This window comes from Lathamus discolor, chromosome 2, assembly GCF_037157495.1.
Source record: "Lathamus discolor isolate bLatDis1 chromosome 2, bLatDis1.hap1, whole genome shotgun sequence".
Taxonomy (NCBI): Eukaryota; Metazoa; Chordata; class Aves; order Psittaciformes; family Psittacidae; genus Lathamus; species Lathamus discolor.
The window spans coordinates 15,250,505-15,263,860 of record NC_088885.1 but is presented as its reverse complement, the minus strand read 5'-3'; the positions used below and the strand labels follow the sequence as shown (position 1 = coordinate 15,263,860).

Below are 13,356 nucleotides of genomic sequence, written 5' to 3'. Positions count from 1 at the left end.
CTACCGATACAGTATTTATTTCTCATGGGCTCCCGCAAGTTACAGCTGGAGGACTTGAAAAGCAATACAGAACACAGCATGTAAGCTACATGTCAAACTACTACAGAGTTAACTGAAACTAATGAACTTGGCAGGAAGAAATTCTTTGCCTTTCCTCACACTTCTTAGTCTTTCTGTTGTTACCGTCACTGACAAGCAACAGAATTCAGCAACAGTTGTTGATGTATATTCAGATATTTTTGTAGCTCTTAAACAAGTCATACATTATTCTCAAGTAACATTTGGCTTGTTATGTAGCAAAGGGTGAGCAATTAAGGGATAGAAAGGGAAATGAGTAATGCTAAACTTTTTGCCTAGATTGCCACTGCCACTTGCAATTTTGAGTATCTCAGTTGAGAAGACTGTCCTAATGGTTCACTCACCCCACTTTCAATGGCACTGATGTTTAATTGTATGTATAGTGTCTTGGAAAAATTAAAAACAGCATAAATACTGGACTACATTTCTACTAAAGGACTGAATGAGGAAATACAACCTTAAAGCAGGGTGAACTGTTAATATCTGAAATAGTGACAAACATTTTTATTATGAACATGCATGTTACAGCTCACATGCACTGACCACTACTGTAGAAATAAAAGATACAGCTTCTCCAAATACCTATTCTCACCCCTCTTCAAATCCACAGGGTTAATTTCCCTCTCTCTCCTCAACTCTAAGCACTCAGGAAGGGGTTCACTTTTCCATAGTCACTGTCAGGGAAGGCTTACTACAATTTTAACATAGTCAACCTAAGACTTTCAGCTAGAAATTATCCACTTAAAACTGACTGTGGCATGTCTAGGCTTATGATACAAGAACAAAGACAAATAAATAGCAGTAATAGCAAAATGAGTGTTACAATTTATACCATTCAATTTTCTCTAGTATTTCAACTGTTAATATCTTGATATTAGCTTGAAATTGGATTGCAATGTAAATATTTTTTCTTATATCTAGTTTTAAAGGGAAGCAAATCATCATTTAAAGAGTTTACTATTACAGCAACTACTGTGGCTTTTAGGGGTTTCTTATTTTATTTTTTAATCTTTTTACCAACCTGCCACCAATTTGGATCTTCCCGGTTTACAATCTGAAGAATTTCTCCTTTAGAAAATTTCAAACCTGCCTCTTTGCATGGGATGAGGTTGTCATTATATGGATTATAATCAAAATGACACTTCACAAAAACCTGGAATGGGTAAAAATTTACAAAGCTTAAACATTATAAAATGCATTCTGACTTATTTGTTAAATTGAAATAATGTCTTTACCTACAGTTAGACATGATCAAAGTTGCATTTGGCAAGTAAAATACAATCTGTGGAAAAAAATGGCATATACCAGCTGAGAGAGTAGAATAATCAGCAGTGCAAGCCTTGGATGAAAGAGCTTCATGATAAAAATAAAACCCCCAACTGTTGTATTTGGACAGTGTATTACAAAACACTCATTTCTGCATCTCAGTATATACAACCCAATTAGTATTCTGACTTTAAATTACTTACAAATATTAAAAAACTCTCAGAATGTGAGCACTGTATTCAAAGCTTGTGGAATCTTAAGAATTAATTTGGCCATTAAATCAGTGTTTTAAATCAAGCAAGATATGTGACTGCTTAAGACCCAAATTTGACGCAGATGAAGAAACAATCAAGGTGCATCAACAGACTGGAAACATCTTTTGACTTTTTCCTACCAGGATGGGGAACAAAAGAAGCAGCGCACCTGCCTCAAATACAGCACATTCCCTCAGCATCTACTCAGTGCTGGCATAGTCTGTTACAGTCACAAGCATCAGACCCACTACTCGAAGGAGTGTCTTATAAGATATTCCAGAGGCTTCGAGGACTTGTTTTACAGGAACAAGTTACCTCTGCAGTGGAGAAATCAACAGCCTACAGCAACAACAGAAGGAATTGCCACCATCCAAACTCCTACTGAAGTTGGGGAGTTCAAGCTCAGCTGTTGAATTCAGTATGTTCCTGAATACTATGAAAGAGATTACTTGGACACTGATCAGGTTATAAACACATGCAGTTCACTGCATGTTTAGTGTGATTGTGGCTAGATCAGCAGAGGTCACGATGTCAAAGAAACACAATTTATAAGTAGTACACAGACGCTCATCAATTTTAGATACTAATAAAGTTTTTTTATGCAGGGATATTATAGGTGTGGTATTAGGCTACAGAGTAAACCCACTTCAAAAATGTAAAGGTGAATACAGGTATATACAGTTTAGAGCTCTTGCCAGCATTAAATACATAAAATAATCAAAAGATCTTAAAATAATCTTTTGACAGGAATTTTAGAAATGTGCTACTGACCTGTTGAGGAATAACAGTGTCTCTGTAGCTGGGGAGAATCTTCAGAGTGACACTGCCACTAATATTTTTCAGCAGTTCCTGCAATTCTTTTGGATTGTTTCCAACCTCATGGCCATTCACCTCTTTAATAATGTCACCTACATGCAGAAGACCTTGTCGATCTATCATTCCACCATGTAGAATTCGTGCTATTACCAGATCATTGTTCTCAACTCTAAATGTAACACCCTGAAAGAGGTATGTGACAGCTAGTTTACCACCGTTTGAATTTCATTTTACCATTATCTCAAGCAAAACCATGTGATTTTCTATCTACTCCAATACAACCAGACAGTAATAGTTCCTAATACACAGATAAGCATCAGGTGACACAAAAGGGCTTTCAGAAAAGCTTTTCATATGACTGAACTTTTCTTTATTACGTGCAATCCTGTCATTTTGTACCAGGACCAAAAGGGACATTGTGTTAGTCAGTCATGCTAGCAAGTCATTCAGCCTTGTGACTCCCTGTTCACCATCCCATAATTTCTTAAAAAGAACAAATATAGTCTTGTATCAACCTCTCAATAATGATCTTATCATCCATTAAATTACACAACATAATGGAAACAATTAAAACATAATGCAAGAAATTAGGCACAAGAAATCAGAAATAACGGAAACAATTAAAGCAAAATGCAAGAAATCATCAGAAATGAAAACATTTTCACTCAGACTTTCAAGACACACATCTTCAGTGACTTACCAATGGTTCTCCTGCTCTTTTGTGAATTCCAAGGATACGAATAGCATCTACTGGAACAATCTGGTTGTTCACTGAAGAATTATTGACTTCTGGGCTAGAAGGAGGGGAATCGTAACATTTTGAAGCCACAATATCATGTGCTTCTAAGAGTGACTGCAAAGGAACAGAAAAAAAACTTTTTTTAAACCATGATATAACCATTTCCAAAAGGATTTAGTGCTGAATAACCACTGAATCTGCGCTTTTGGGATCAGACCATAAAAGTCTTAGTTCACATGGAATGAAGCAAAAATTGACATACAAGGACTCACACGGACTGATAAGCCTATTATCTTGGTAAATATGCTCTCTTTTTGAAATACAAATGCTTCTTCTTAAGGAAGCACAGAAGAAATGCAGTGAATTTGGGAGAAATATGTGATCTTGCAGAGAAGATTGAAAAAGGAGTACCTATAATAGCTTCCCAACTAATGAGACAGTATCTGAGCAAATGGTTAAAGTAAACAAACAACCCTCTGCAAAAAAATATTAAGATAACTCATCATTAGATACTTGTGCTTAATGTAATAAAATTTTCCTCCATAGTAATTTGGATAATTACAGGTATGCAAGGATTTCTAGCAATCTGCAGAATGACTGTTTTCTGCTTGCATAAAGCCAAGGCAGAATTCTAGCACCAAATGAATCCAAATTGACAGTATTCACTTTCTGGAAGACAAGAACTCAGACCTTGTAGTTAATGGTGTTTTCCCCAGTCCCTATACATAAATACAAAGCAAAAGGAGGAGATCCAAATAAATATAATCAACTTTGGAAGACAACACAATTTAGACTTGTTTTTTTCATAAGATATACTTTAAAATTTAAAGAAAAAGATTTATAAGATAATACATACATGTAAAGCAGTATCAGACAGCTCCTGTCTAGAAGAAGACAAGAGACTCCTATAGCCACCATCTATGATACTTGTAGATAGATTCCTATAACACAGAAGTCTCACTGACAGATGCAGAAAGAGGAAAAGAAGCAAGTGGAAGAGATGTCTACTAGGCTTCAAACATAGTTTTGTCTCAAACAGTGACCTGATAAGATACAGTCTTAAGTCATATCACTGACTGGTATCAAATAAGTAGCTAAAATGAGAAGACACAATTAGGGACTATCACAGATAGTGACATGCACATGCCAGGGGAAGACAGTAAACTACTAGAAAGCAGAGCAGGTGAGCAGGCAAAATTTAGGCAAATTAACAATTTTGTTATGCAGTCTGCTCTACCCTTCTGTAAGCCACTTCCAACCTAGAAGTTGTTCAACCATATTAGTTCAGTGCTAACCTCAACATGCAAGCCCTCAAAACATCACAAACCTGAACAGTCATTGTCATCTGTCCATCACACAATGACCCTGCTGATACTTGAACTTGAGGTTAGAAGGAGAATTCATTGATTCTGCCCCTGCTATTAAAACTGTAAAGACAGCTGCTTATTGTGGCAGCTCTGATACTGTGGACAAACCAAATCAAATGAAACATGAAAACCAATCATTTATTTAAATCAAGCAGCTGTCAGATGGTAGCAATTTCTAATTCTTCGTTATCCAAGACACATCCAATCCAGAAACCATGAGAACAGATCTCTATTTGCCAATGTTTGCAATGAACATTTTTTTATCTTTCTACATTTCCAACATGAAAACAACTAACATCAAGCACACATTTTAACACAGTGACACTGACAAAAACAGGTAGATACACCAGTATGATACTACCAGTATTCTCTTTTAATCACATGCTAGAACAAGTTGTTCCCAAACTTTCTGGCCACAAACCAATAGATTTCTTGTGGAACCTTACACCTAACCATGCCTGTACAGCTCCCTGCCCTAGTGGTCATATAATTTATGGATTATAATCTGATCCACAGTCAAAACAGACTACCAAACTAACAGTCTCTGTCATCCTGTTAAAATTAACATGCTCTGTAAGATTCTTCAGTTCTTAAATCTAATCCCATTCCATACGCTGATCCTAATTATTCACTCAGTTTTATGGACAAGCACGAATTCTTTCAATTACTACTTAACAATCTCTCAATCACAAAATTTTTACCCTGCTATTTACACGATGGCTGAGTCACAGAAAGACTATCAAGGACCCTACACTGCTGCCCATGATTATAAAATGGTTTCTTTAAGTAAAAGAGTTCATTGGTTTCCTTAAAGCAAGACAGGTAAATTCTTACCATCCCATACCTAACTCTCAGTTCTGAAACTCAAGGATACCACACCAGATTTACGAGACTATTTCTAGCCTGCTGGGTCACAGCATAGAGTCCTGAAGAACACTGAAACAAAGCCACCTGGCAACAAGGGCTATGTGTCTATCTGCTGCTGGACTGCTCTCCAGTATTTTACGTCATTCAGTACTTATTTCAGGAATACGGCTGAGTGATCTGAGAAATGCAGTTGCATAAGCTTCACTTGTTTCTTTCTTATGGTATTGGTAAAAGTGATATCCTGTTCTCCTGCAGTTCCAGAGCTCCTCTGGAATCTGACCTCTCGCATACTGGTGCTGGAACACTTATAAAACCACTGCCAAAGTCTGCAAAACAACATGGGCTGAATAATGAACCATAAAACAGTTCAAAGTTTCTTTCGTGCTGCACATGTAAACAGGATCAGCTGACTATCCAAAACTGAGTAACTGCAGAAGGATTCTCATGGGAAAAATAGCAATATTGCCAGGACAGGACATTTAGAAGAACTCTCTGCATATCACAAGAGATATTGCACAACAGACGTACCGTCCTGTGGCAGACAGCATGGCTCCTTTGTGCAAGATACTGTCATAAAGTCATTCGTAAACTTAAAACCTGTCAACTTCTTTACAATAGTTTTCTGTGGCTGTACTTATTTGATATGTAAAAAAAAATAATTAAGAAGTAACCATTGTATGATTCTGTGAATTCAAATTCAGTAAAGAAAGAACCATTAAACATCCAAAGCTCTCTACAGCACCAAAGCCAAGCTCAAACTCAGAATCTATTTTCCTAAAAAGATTCTCAGCTCCATCTCTACATGTTCTGAAGCACTGTCTGCCCTATATCGTAATTATTTCCCCAACAGTAATTGTTCTGTGATCCATCAGAACAAATAAATTACAAATTGGGGGCTGAGGTGGGGGGAATACACAAGAGCAGAATAACTCTATGGTCTTGAACTCAGGACTCCTTTCCTAACACTTCCGGCTTCAGAGATACTTAAAGTATTTCTGTTCTTCCTTTATGTACTAAATAGGGGCTTGTCTTATTTGATAACACTCTTTAAATATCAGAATTTCATACATCGACTGCAGGCCCCTAATGTACATGTGAAAAGATGACATTTTTACAGGTTTTTCTGAAAAAGTGAGGAAATCATTTAAGATCTTAGAGAAGTCTGAGGAACTGGTAAGGAGGCACAAATATGTGCAGAAAATAACCCTATAATTTAAGATCTGTCCAGAAGGCAACTTAAAAATCACTTTGCTAAATGGAACTTTTTAAAAGGTATGATTAGCCATTATAAAGCTCACTATTAGCAGAAAATATTGGCTTCTTTTTCAGATGAAGTAGATTCAGCAGCATCTACTGTTTAGGATGAATGGCTTGTATAATTCTTGGGAAGGCGGAAGTAACTGAACAAGTTCTTTCATAAGCAGCAGAAATTATTCCTCTGCAGGTTTAACCACTCAAACAGTGCTCCTCCCTCTTCTCTCAAGGCAATGTCTTTTGCCACTCCTCTCTCCTGCTCTCCAGCTACTGGCTGGTAAGACTTGCTATACCCCTTCTACGCACTGCATGTGCCAGTGGGCTCTTAATACATACTGGCATGAAGACTAGACATAAATACTGTAAGACTCATAAGAACTTATCATCTTCGAACACTGACCTCTGAGAAGTTCAGTCAAAACTAAAAAGGATAAGAAGTGGAAGGGAAGAAAAAGGAATGAAATGAGAAATGAGTCAAGGGAGGAACAGTCAAACACAACAGTATAACTATACATGCTCTGTACTCCAGAAGTCAGTCCCTCTCCAATGTTCCATAATTCGGTATTTTCAGCACTAAATTTTATATTCAGATAAACTGTTGGACTTGTTACTTGTATGCCATATTTGATACTTGTACGCTGAGGTGGGTTACAACTGTAAGGTGACACTGTGATAAAGTAGTACCATTCATTTGGAAAATACAGAATTAGCCTCTAAACCAGTTATACAATAGTGTCTGTGAAATTTTAAAAGAAGTCAAGGCGGCTTCTTTATACAGTGACTGAACTGGAGAAAGGATGCAAACTACATTTTCTACAATTAAAAACAACATTGTATTTTTTCTTTCTTCCTTACAGGTCCCTCTTGCAGAATTTGGAACATGCCTCCTTGCACCAAATGAGGCAGAAAGGGTAACACTTAATTCTTGCATATTTAGTTCATTTTCTCTTTCCTTTCCAGAGACAGACATATAACATCCCCAAGCCTTAGAAAGAATACTGTATCCACATTTTGGTCTGCAAATTGTCCTAGAAGCACTTCCAGAGTGGTCATAACTACAATATCAGTTAAATAAAAACACTTCATCACAACACTGCTACTTTGGCCTCTGCTATCTTTGCTGCCTGCCTCCAGGTGGAGAATAGAAGCACAAAAGTACACCCTAACTTTAGGCTTCAGAACTGAATCACCTAAGATCTAGTTTCAAAAAGCAAGCAGATAGCTGCTTTGCCTGTACACAGTGGCCAAAACTGCTGTTTCTGCAAATGAGACTAAAGGCCTCACAACAGGCACTTAGAAAATAATAATTAAAAAGAACTCCAAAACCAAAGTTAAAGCTCCTTCAGACCTTTTTTTTTTTTTTTAATTAATTCTAATTCTGACAGAGTGAAGGTTACATTAGTTCTCCAGGGCAGCATATAACCATCAAATAAGCTTTTCCTTTTGTAACCAGTTCTTTCTGTACCATCCAGATTTTGCAGCAAATTAAGTAGGAAGCTCTAGAAATAGCTTATTTCTTTTACATACTCATGACTTACCCAACAGCATAGTGAAAGACACAGCATGCAATCTTGTTTATAGCATGCAATAATCATGACATGAATTTTTAAACTGGTTTCCAAGGAAGAGTCAACAAACTGTGAACCAGTAAGTCTGATGTTGATACTAAACAAATGAGAAGTTGTTTTCATAAAAACAGAATGATTGGACAAAATGTATCATGGGGAAGCACCAACATGCTTTATAAAGGAAAGTCATGCTTCTCACATCTAGTTAAGTTCCTTGAAAGAGTCACCAAGCATAGCAACAAGGCAGTTACAGTTGATAATATAGATCAATTTCCAAAAGGTCTTTGATAGACTCCTGTATCAAAGTCTTTTAAGGAAGCAAAGCCATTATTGGATAAGCAGTAAGGCTCTCAAGTGGTTAAACGACAGAAAAATTAGGGCCAGGAATAGAGTATTACCAGTTTTTAAAGTTCATGTCACCAGGGGATTTCCCGCAGGCATCTGGGCTCAGTTCTACACCTGCCAATTCACTGACATGTCAGGTAAGTGATCTAGGAAATGAGGATGAGAAGTCTGGGGGGGTTTGCTGAGGCTGCTAAACTATTCAAGGAGTGAAACAACTGTAACCTGCAGGAGCACCTCATGAGCAACAGAGTGAGAACAAGGCAAATGAAATTCACACAGGCTGCAAGGGAAAATGCCATCCTAATTTAACCTATTAACTGACAGACTCAGAAGTGGTTTCTCAGAGGTGTAAACAGTACAAAACAAAACCAAAAAAGCAATCTAATTATATGTTTACTGAGCCTAAAGGTACCTCTGCTTTCCTGAGAGGGTGGTCAAACACTGGAACAGGCTTCCAAGAGAGGTGGTTGATGCCCCATACCCGTCAGTGTTTAACATGCATCTGGACAGTGCCCTTAATAATATCCTTTAATTTTTGGTCAGCTCTCAAACAGTCAGGCAGTCAGATAATCACTGTAGGTCTCTTCCAACTTGAACTACGCTATTCTATTCACTAGCTGCTAAAGGGCAAACCAACTACTAGGAATTTTTAGCCAATGAGTAGGAGATGCAATGGAAATTATTATACCACTTCATAAATCCATGCTGCTGTGAATGACTTCAGAAAACTTTATACAGCTTTGCTTCCCTTCTTTTTATTTACTTGAGACAGACACACATATACAATGAGGCCTCTGAAATCATGAGTTAACATGAAAAAGCTGATTAGGAAAAACTGTTCATTTACTTTCTACACAGGAACAAGGGGCTATGAAGTAAAACTGAGAGTAAACAGTCTCAAAAACAAAACAGCCACTCTGACGGGGGATGTTGTGAATACTTGATTTTCACAGAGGTTCAAAAAACAACTGAACAAGCTGATGAAATAGACCGCCACGGGTCGATGATGGCATTTCTCACTCAGAAGTCTGAGCAACAGATCACTAAACTCTCACAAAACATTTTGGAAGGTATCATTGCTGGCTTATCCTAGCCTCACAGTGCTCACTAGATGCCTACTGCTGGGGACAGAGAAGGAAAACAGAAGAGATATTTGTTAAATGGGCCTTTAAGATGCAATTAGGAAGCACTAGCAAAAGATGAGAACAGAACTGTAAAACTAATGCAGCATGTATGCAATTCCAAGTATATTCTTTATAAATCAAGCAACAAAAAATGTGCAAGAAACAGCATAAATACTGGGACTTCTGCTCACCAGCTACTTTGTAACTTTCAAATTAAATGTGTAAGTTGCTTAAGCCTGAACTAATGGAGCAACTGACACCAGCAGCACATTGTGCATTTCATATTGTGCCTCCTTGTTAATATGACAACTGGACAGGAATGAATGCTGGGTTTGCCTCAGTATTGACCACTCAGCCTAATTAAAATTCTTATTTGATCTCAGTCTCCAGTCTCCACCACAAAGATTCTTTGCACAGTTGGTTTCTGGTCTTTGCCATCTCTCTCCAGAGATCATTGTTACAGTGTCCTTCAAAGTCAGTCTACTCCAGCACTTCGCTTATTAAGTTCTTTTTCCTTTCAATTCACCCTCTGACTTGTCAGCTTTAGTTCATTTAGTACTATGATTCTATCTAACACAATGAATCTTTGTCAGATCTGTCACTGCACCAGTTGGCCCTCAATTCCAATCTTTTTGCATTGTAACTGCGAATTCCTCCAAACTCGCCCTCTCCCATTCCAGTGCCAATTTCTGCTAAGGGATCAAAGACTTGATTAGCAGGTTTATTCACCAGTTAGTCTCCAAAGGGTCTTTGAACCACTAGCTATGATGCCCTTCTGGGCAAATAAGAGCACAAGGGAGACCAAGGCACTGCTCTTCAACAGGTAAAGGAACTATCAGCACTCAGAAGAGCTAGCACCTCAGAAGCTGAGCTCTTAAAAATGTTCTCTCTTCCAAAAGGCCACAGCACAGCTTGACAGCACTTTCAGTGTCTATGTTAAACAGTCGTGCATCTCACTGTTACGTTTGTATAATGCATAACTAAAAATTTAGGAAAAATTTGTGTATTTAAGCCCATATACAAAAAAATAAATAAATCTATGATTCTATACCTGTTTGCCAGAAGAAGCACATTTATACTCTGGCAAAAGGTTTGCTTATGTTCTTGTATAGTATACCTACAGCTAAATACTGTAGGTATTACTGAAGCCTGCCTAGAAAGTCCAGAATCTACCAAGTAACTGCCAAATTGATTAGGAGAAAACTCCAGGAACAAACTCGCCAACAGTTTTAAGTTGACACAAGGATTTACAAACCCTAATCTTCAAGGAACAGTATGGAAGCTGGTAGCTATGGCAGCTATGGAGAAACATCTGCTTCTGACAAGCGTATGTCAAAACTTCACTGAAGCAGAGCAACAGTGAGAGGGATGCAGAGTCTCAATCTGCAGTGCAGATCACATCATAGAAGAATCATGCTCATTCACTCTACAAACTGTACATCTCACACATGAGTATGAATGCCAGCAGCTGAACTGAAATGCAGAATGGTCATTACCAGGAACTGAGCCCACCTGGAAATGCTAAGTATGAAGCCTTCAGGGAATTGTTACGGGAACACCAGTCATATAGGAAGTAAATGTTTGTCCAAGATTTGTAACAGAAACTCGAGGGGATTTTAATACAATGGGTGAAGATATTCTAGAAGTAACAAAGAATAAAATCATGCTCATTCTTAACCCCACATAGCTTCTGCTTTGCCTTTCATTTGGAGTAAAATCACATATATTAAAATTTGCTACAGTCCAGGTTTTGTCGTTATTATTCTTAGATTCATAGATACATAGATACAGTAAGTTGGAAATATACAGTAAAAAGGTGTCACCTGAAAATGAGGCTCCTTGAGTATTCCAACCAATTCCGCAATATTTTCATCTTTATTTACTAAGGGACTGATGTCTTCAAGAATTTCATTCACCAGCTCCAGGTTGTTGTCACTGACAGCCTCAAGTTTAGAATCTTCCAGTCGCTCATGAGCCTGTAAGATTAAATATATGAGACTATGATGTAAATGAGTTTCAAGTAGTTCAAATTTTTACACCTTTAAAATAATTTCTCAGTGTAACCTTTAGCAGAGAAGCCAGAAAATTCACATATATCTGTGTATTTTATTTTTATAACTGCCAAAGGATTTTACATGTTTAATTATGTGATCCAACAAACATTTAAGCAGCAACTGTTAGGGATGCTTGTATGCCCTGATTTCCTATCACCTCTATGCTATATACACCAAACTGAAAAGTACAGGACCTCAGATCTTTTCTGCTTCAGAACCCAGTACAAGTACACCTTCTAGAATGAGGACAAAAAATGAACTATGGGATCTGCTTAGAAAAAAAACAGAGTTCACAAGAGTAGCATTTACCCCAGCGTCTTCTCATTCAAACATCTTCAAAACAGGCAATTCTAAAGGAAAGTGTGCATAGACAGAGGAAATGCTAAAGTGGCTAACAATATCCTGGGCTATGATAAGAATGCTGTTGTCAGAAGGTTGAGCTCTGCTCGGCACTCTTGAGGCCACACTGGAGTACTGTGTATAGTTCTAGACATACTGCAGAGTCCAGTGAAGGGCCACAGAATGGTAAAGGGACTGGAGCACCTCACATGTGAGAAAGGCTGGGAGAGCTGGGCCTGTGTAGCCTGGAGAACAGAAGGCTCAGGTGGGATCTCATCAATGTGTAAATATCTGTGAGGAGGGTGCAATGAGGACAGAGCCAGGCTCTTTTCAGTGTTACCCAGTGACAGGACAAGATGCAGTGGGCACAAACTGAAACACAGGAAGCTCTGGATGAACATCAGGAAATGCTTTCTCCACAGTGAGGGTCACTGAGCATTGACACAGGTTGTCCAGAAAGGTTGGAGTCGCCCTCCTTGGAGATATCCATAAGCTATCTGGCCATGGTCCCTGAACAACCATCTCCAGGTGACCCTGCTTGAGCAAGGGAGTGGGGAGCAGATGCTGTCCAGAGGGCCCTTCCAACCTCAACCATTCTGGGATTCTGTGATAGCTTTTAATCTCTTTCTAGAGCTACTGCTGCAGACATAATCGTTTCCTAAACTCTGCAAATACTTCACTTCATTGAAAGGTAGGAGCTTTGAGAAACAAGAGAAATATCTCATAAAGCTTATTTATTGTGTTGTATCATAAAATTTACAGTGCTGTGATCATAAAATTAGGGAACAAGAGGAGGCCAAAAATAACTAAGATTCTCAATGCACTCAATTAAGAGTGCAACACTGTAGCAACAAGAAGTTCAAAAAAGAACAATCACTTTGGCATGTGAAAACACAAAACATAACAATATATGTGGGATTCGTGTACCTGTACTACTTCCTGTATCTATAATTTGAAGGTATGTGCACACATGCATTTCTTATTAGAGCATTAAAACATGTTGAAATAAAATTTTGCTAAAACCAGAAACCTTTTCTTCCTGAAATCATCTGAGTATTAAATTCTACTTCATGTCTACAAAATGGTATTTCTGCAGGACTGATGATCAAACACTTCGAGGCTAACTTAACATAGAGAGAGGCATTTCCAACATTCCCCAACACCAACACGCACAAACCAAATGACCAAGAGTACAAAGTCATGGGAAGCTTGGCACCTACACACATTCTCCTTAATAAGGGAATGCTATTTTGCACATAATACATACAGTAAACAATACCCTTCT

At 38.0% G+C, this 13,356-nt stretch overlaps 1 protein-coding gene across 7 annotated transcripts in view; it reads right to left on the bottom strand.

The window, feature by feature from the left end:
* Window positions 1-13,356, bottom strand: part of PALS2 (protein associated with LIN7 2, MAGUK p55 family member) — a 65,448-nt gene that overhangs the window by 16,358 nt on the left and 35,734 nt on the right. For 6 of the 7 annotated variants that reach the window (XM_065665883.1, XM_065665881.1, XM_065665880.1 and 3 more), the window contains exons 3-6: window positions 11,502-11,654; window positions 3,115-3,267; window positions 2,370-2,597; window positions 1,100-1,231 (exon numbers count right to left, since the gene is read on the bottom strand). In XM_065665883.1, the coding sequence (XP_065521955.1) occupies window positions 1,100-1,231; window positions 2,370-2,597; window positions 3,115-3,267; window positions 11,502-11,654 (666 nt within the window). The remainder of the gene's footprint in view (window positions 1-1,099; window positions 1,232-2,369; window positions 2,598-3,114; window positions 3,268-11,501; window positions 11,655-13,356) is intronic. The other variant, XM_065665887.1, reaches the window with a different exon arrangement.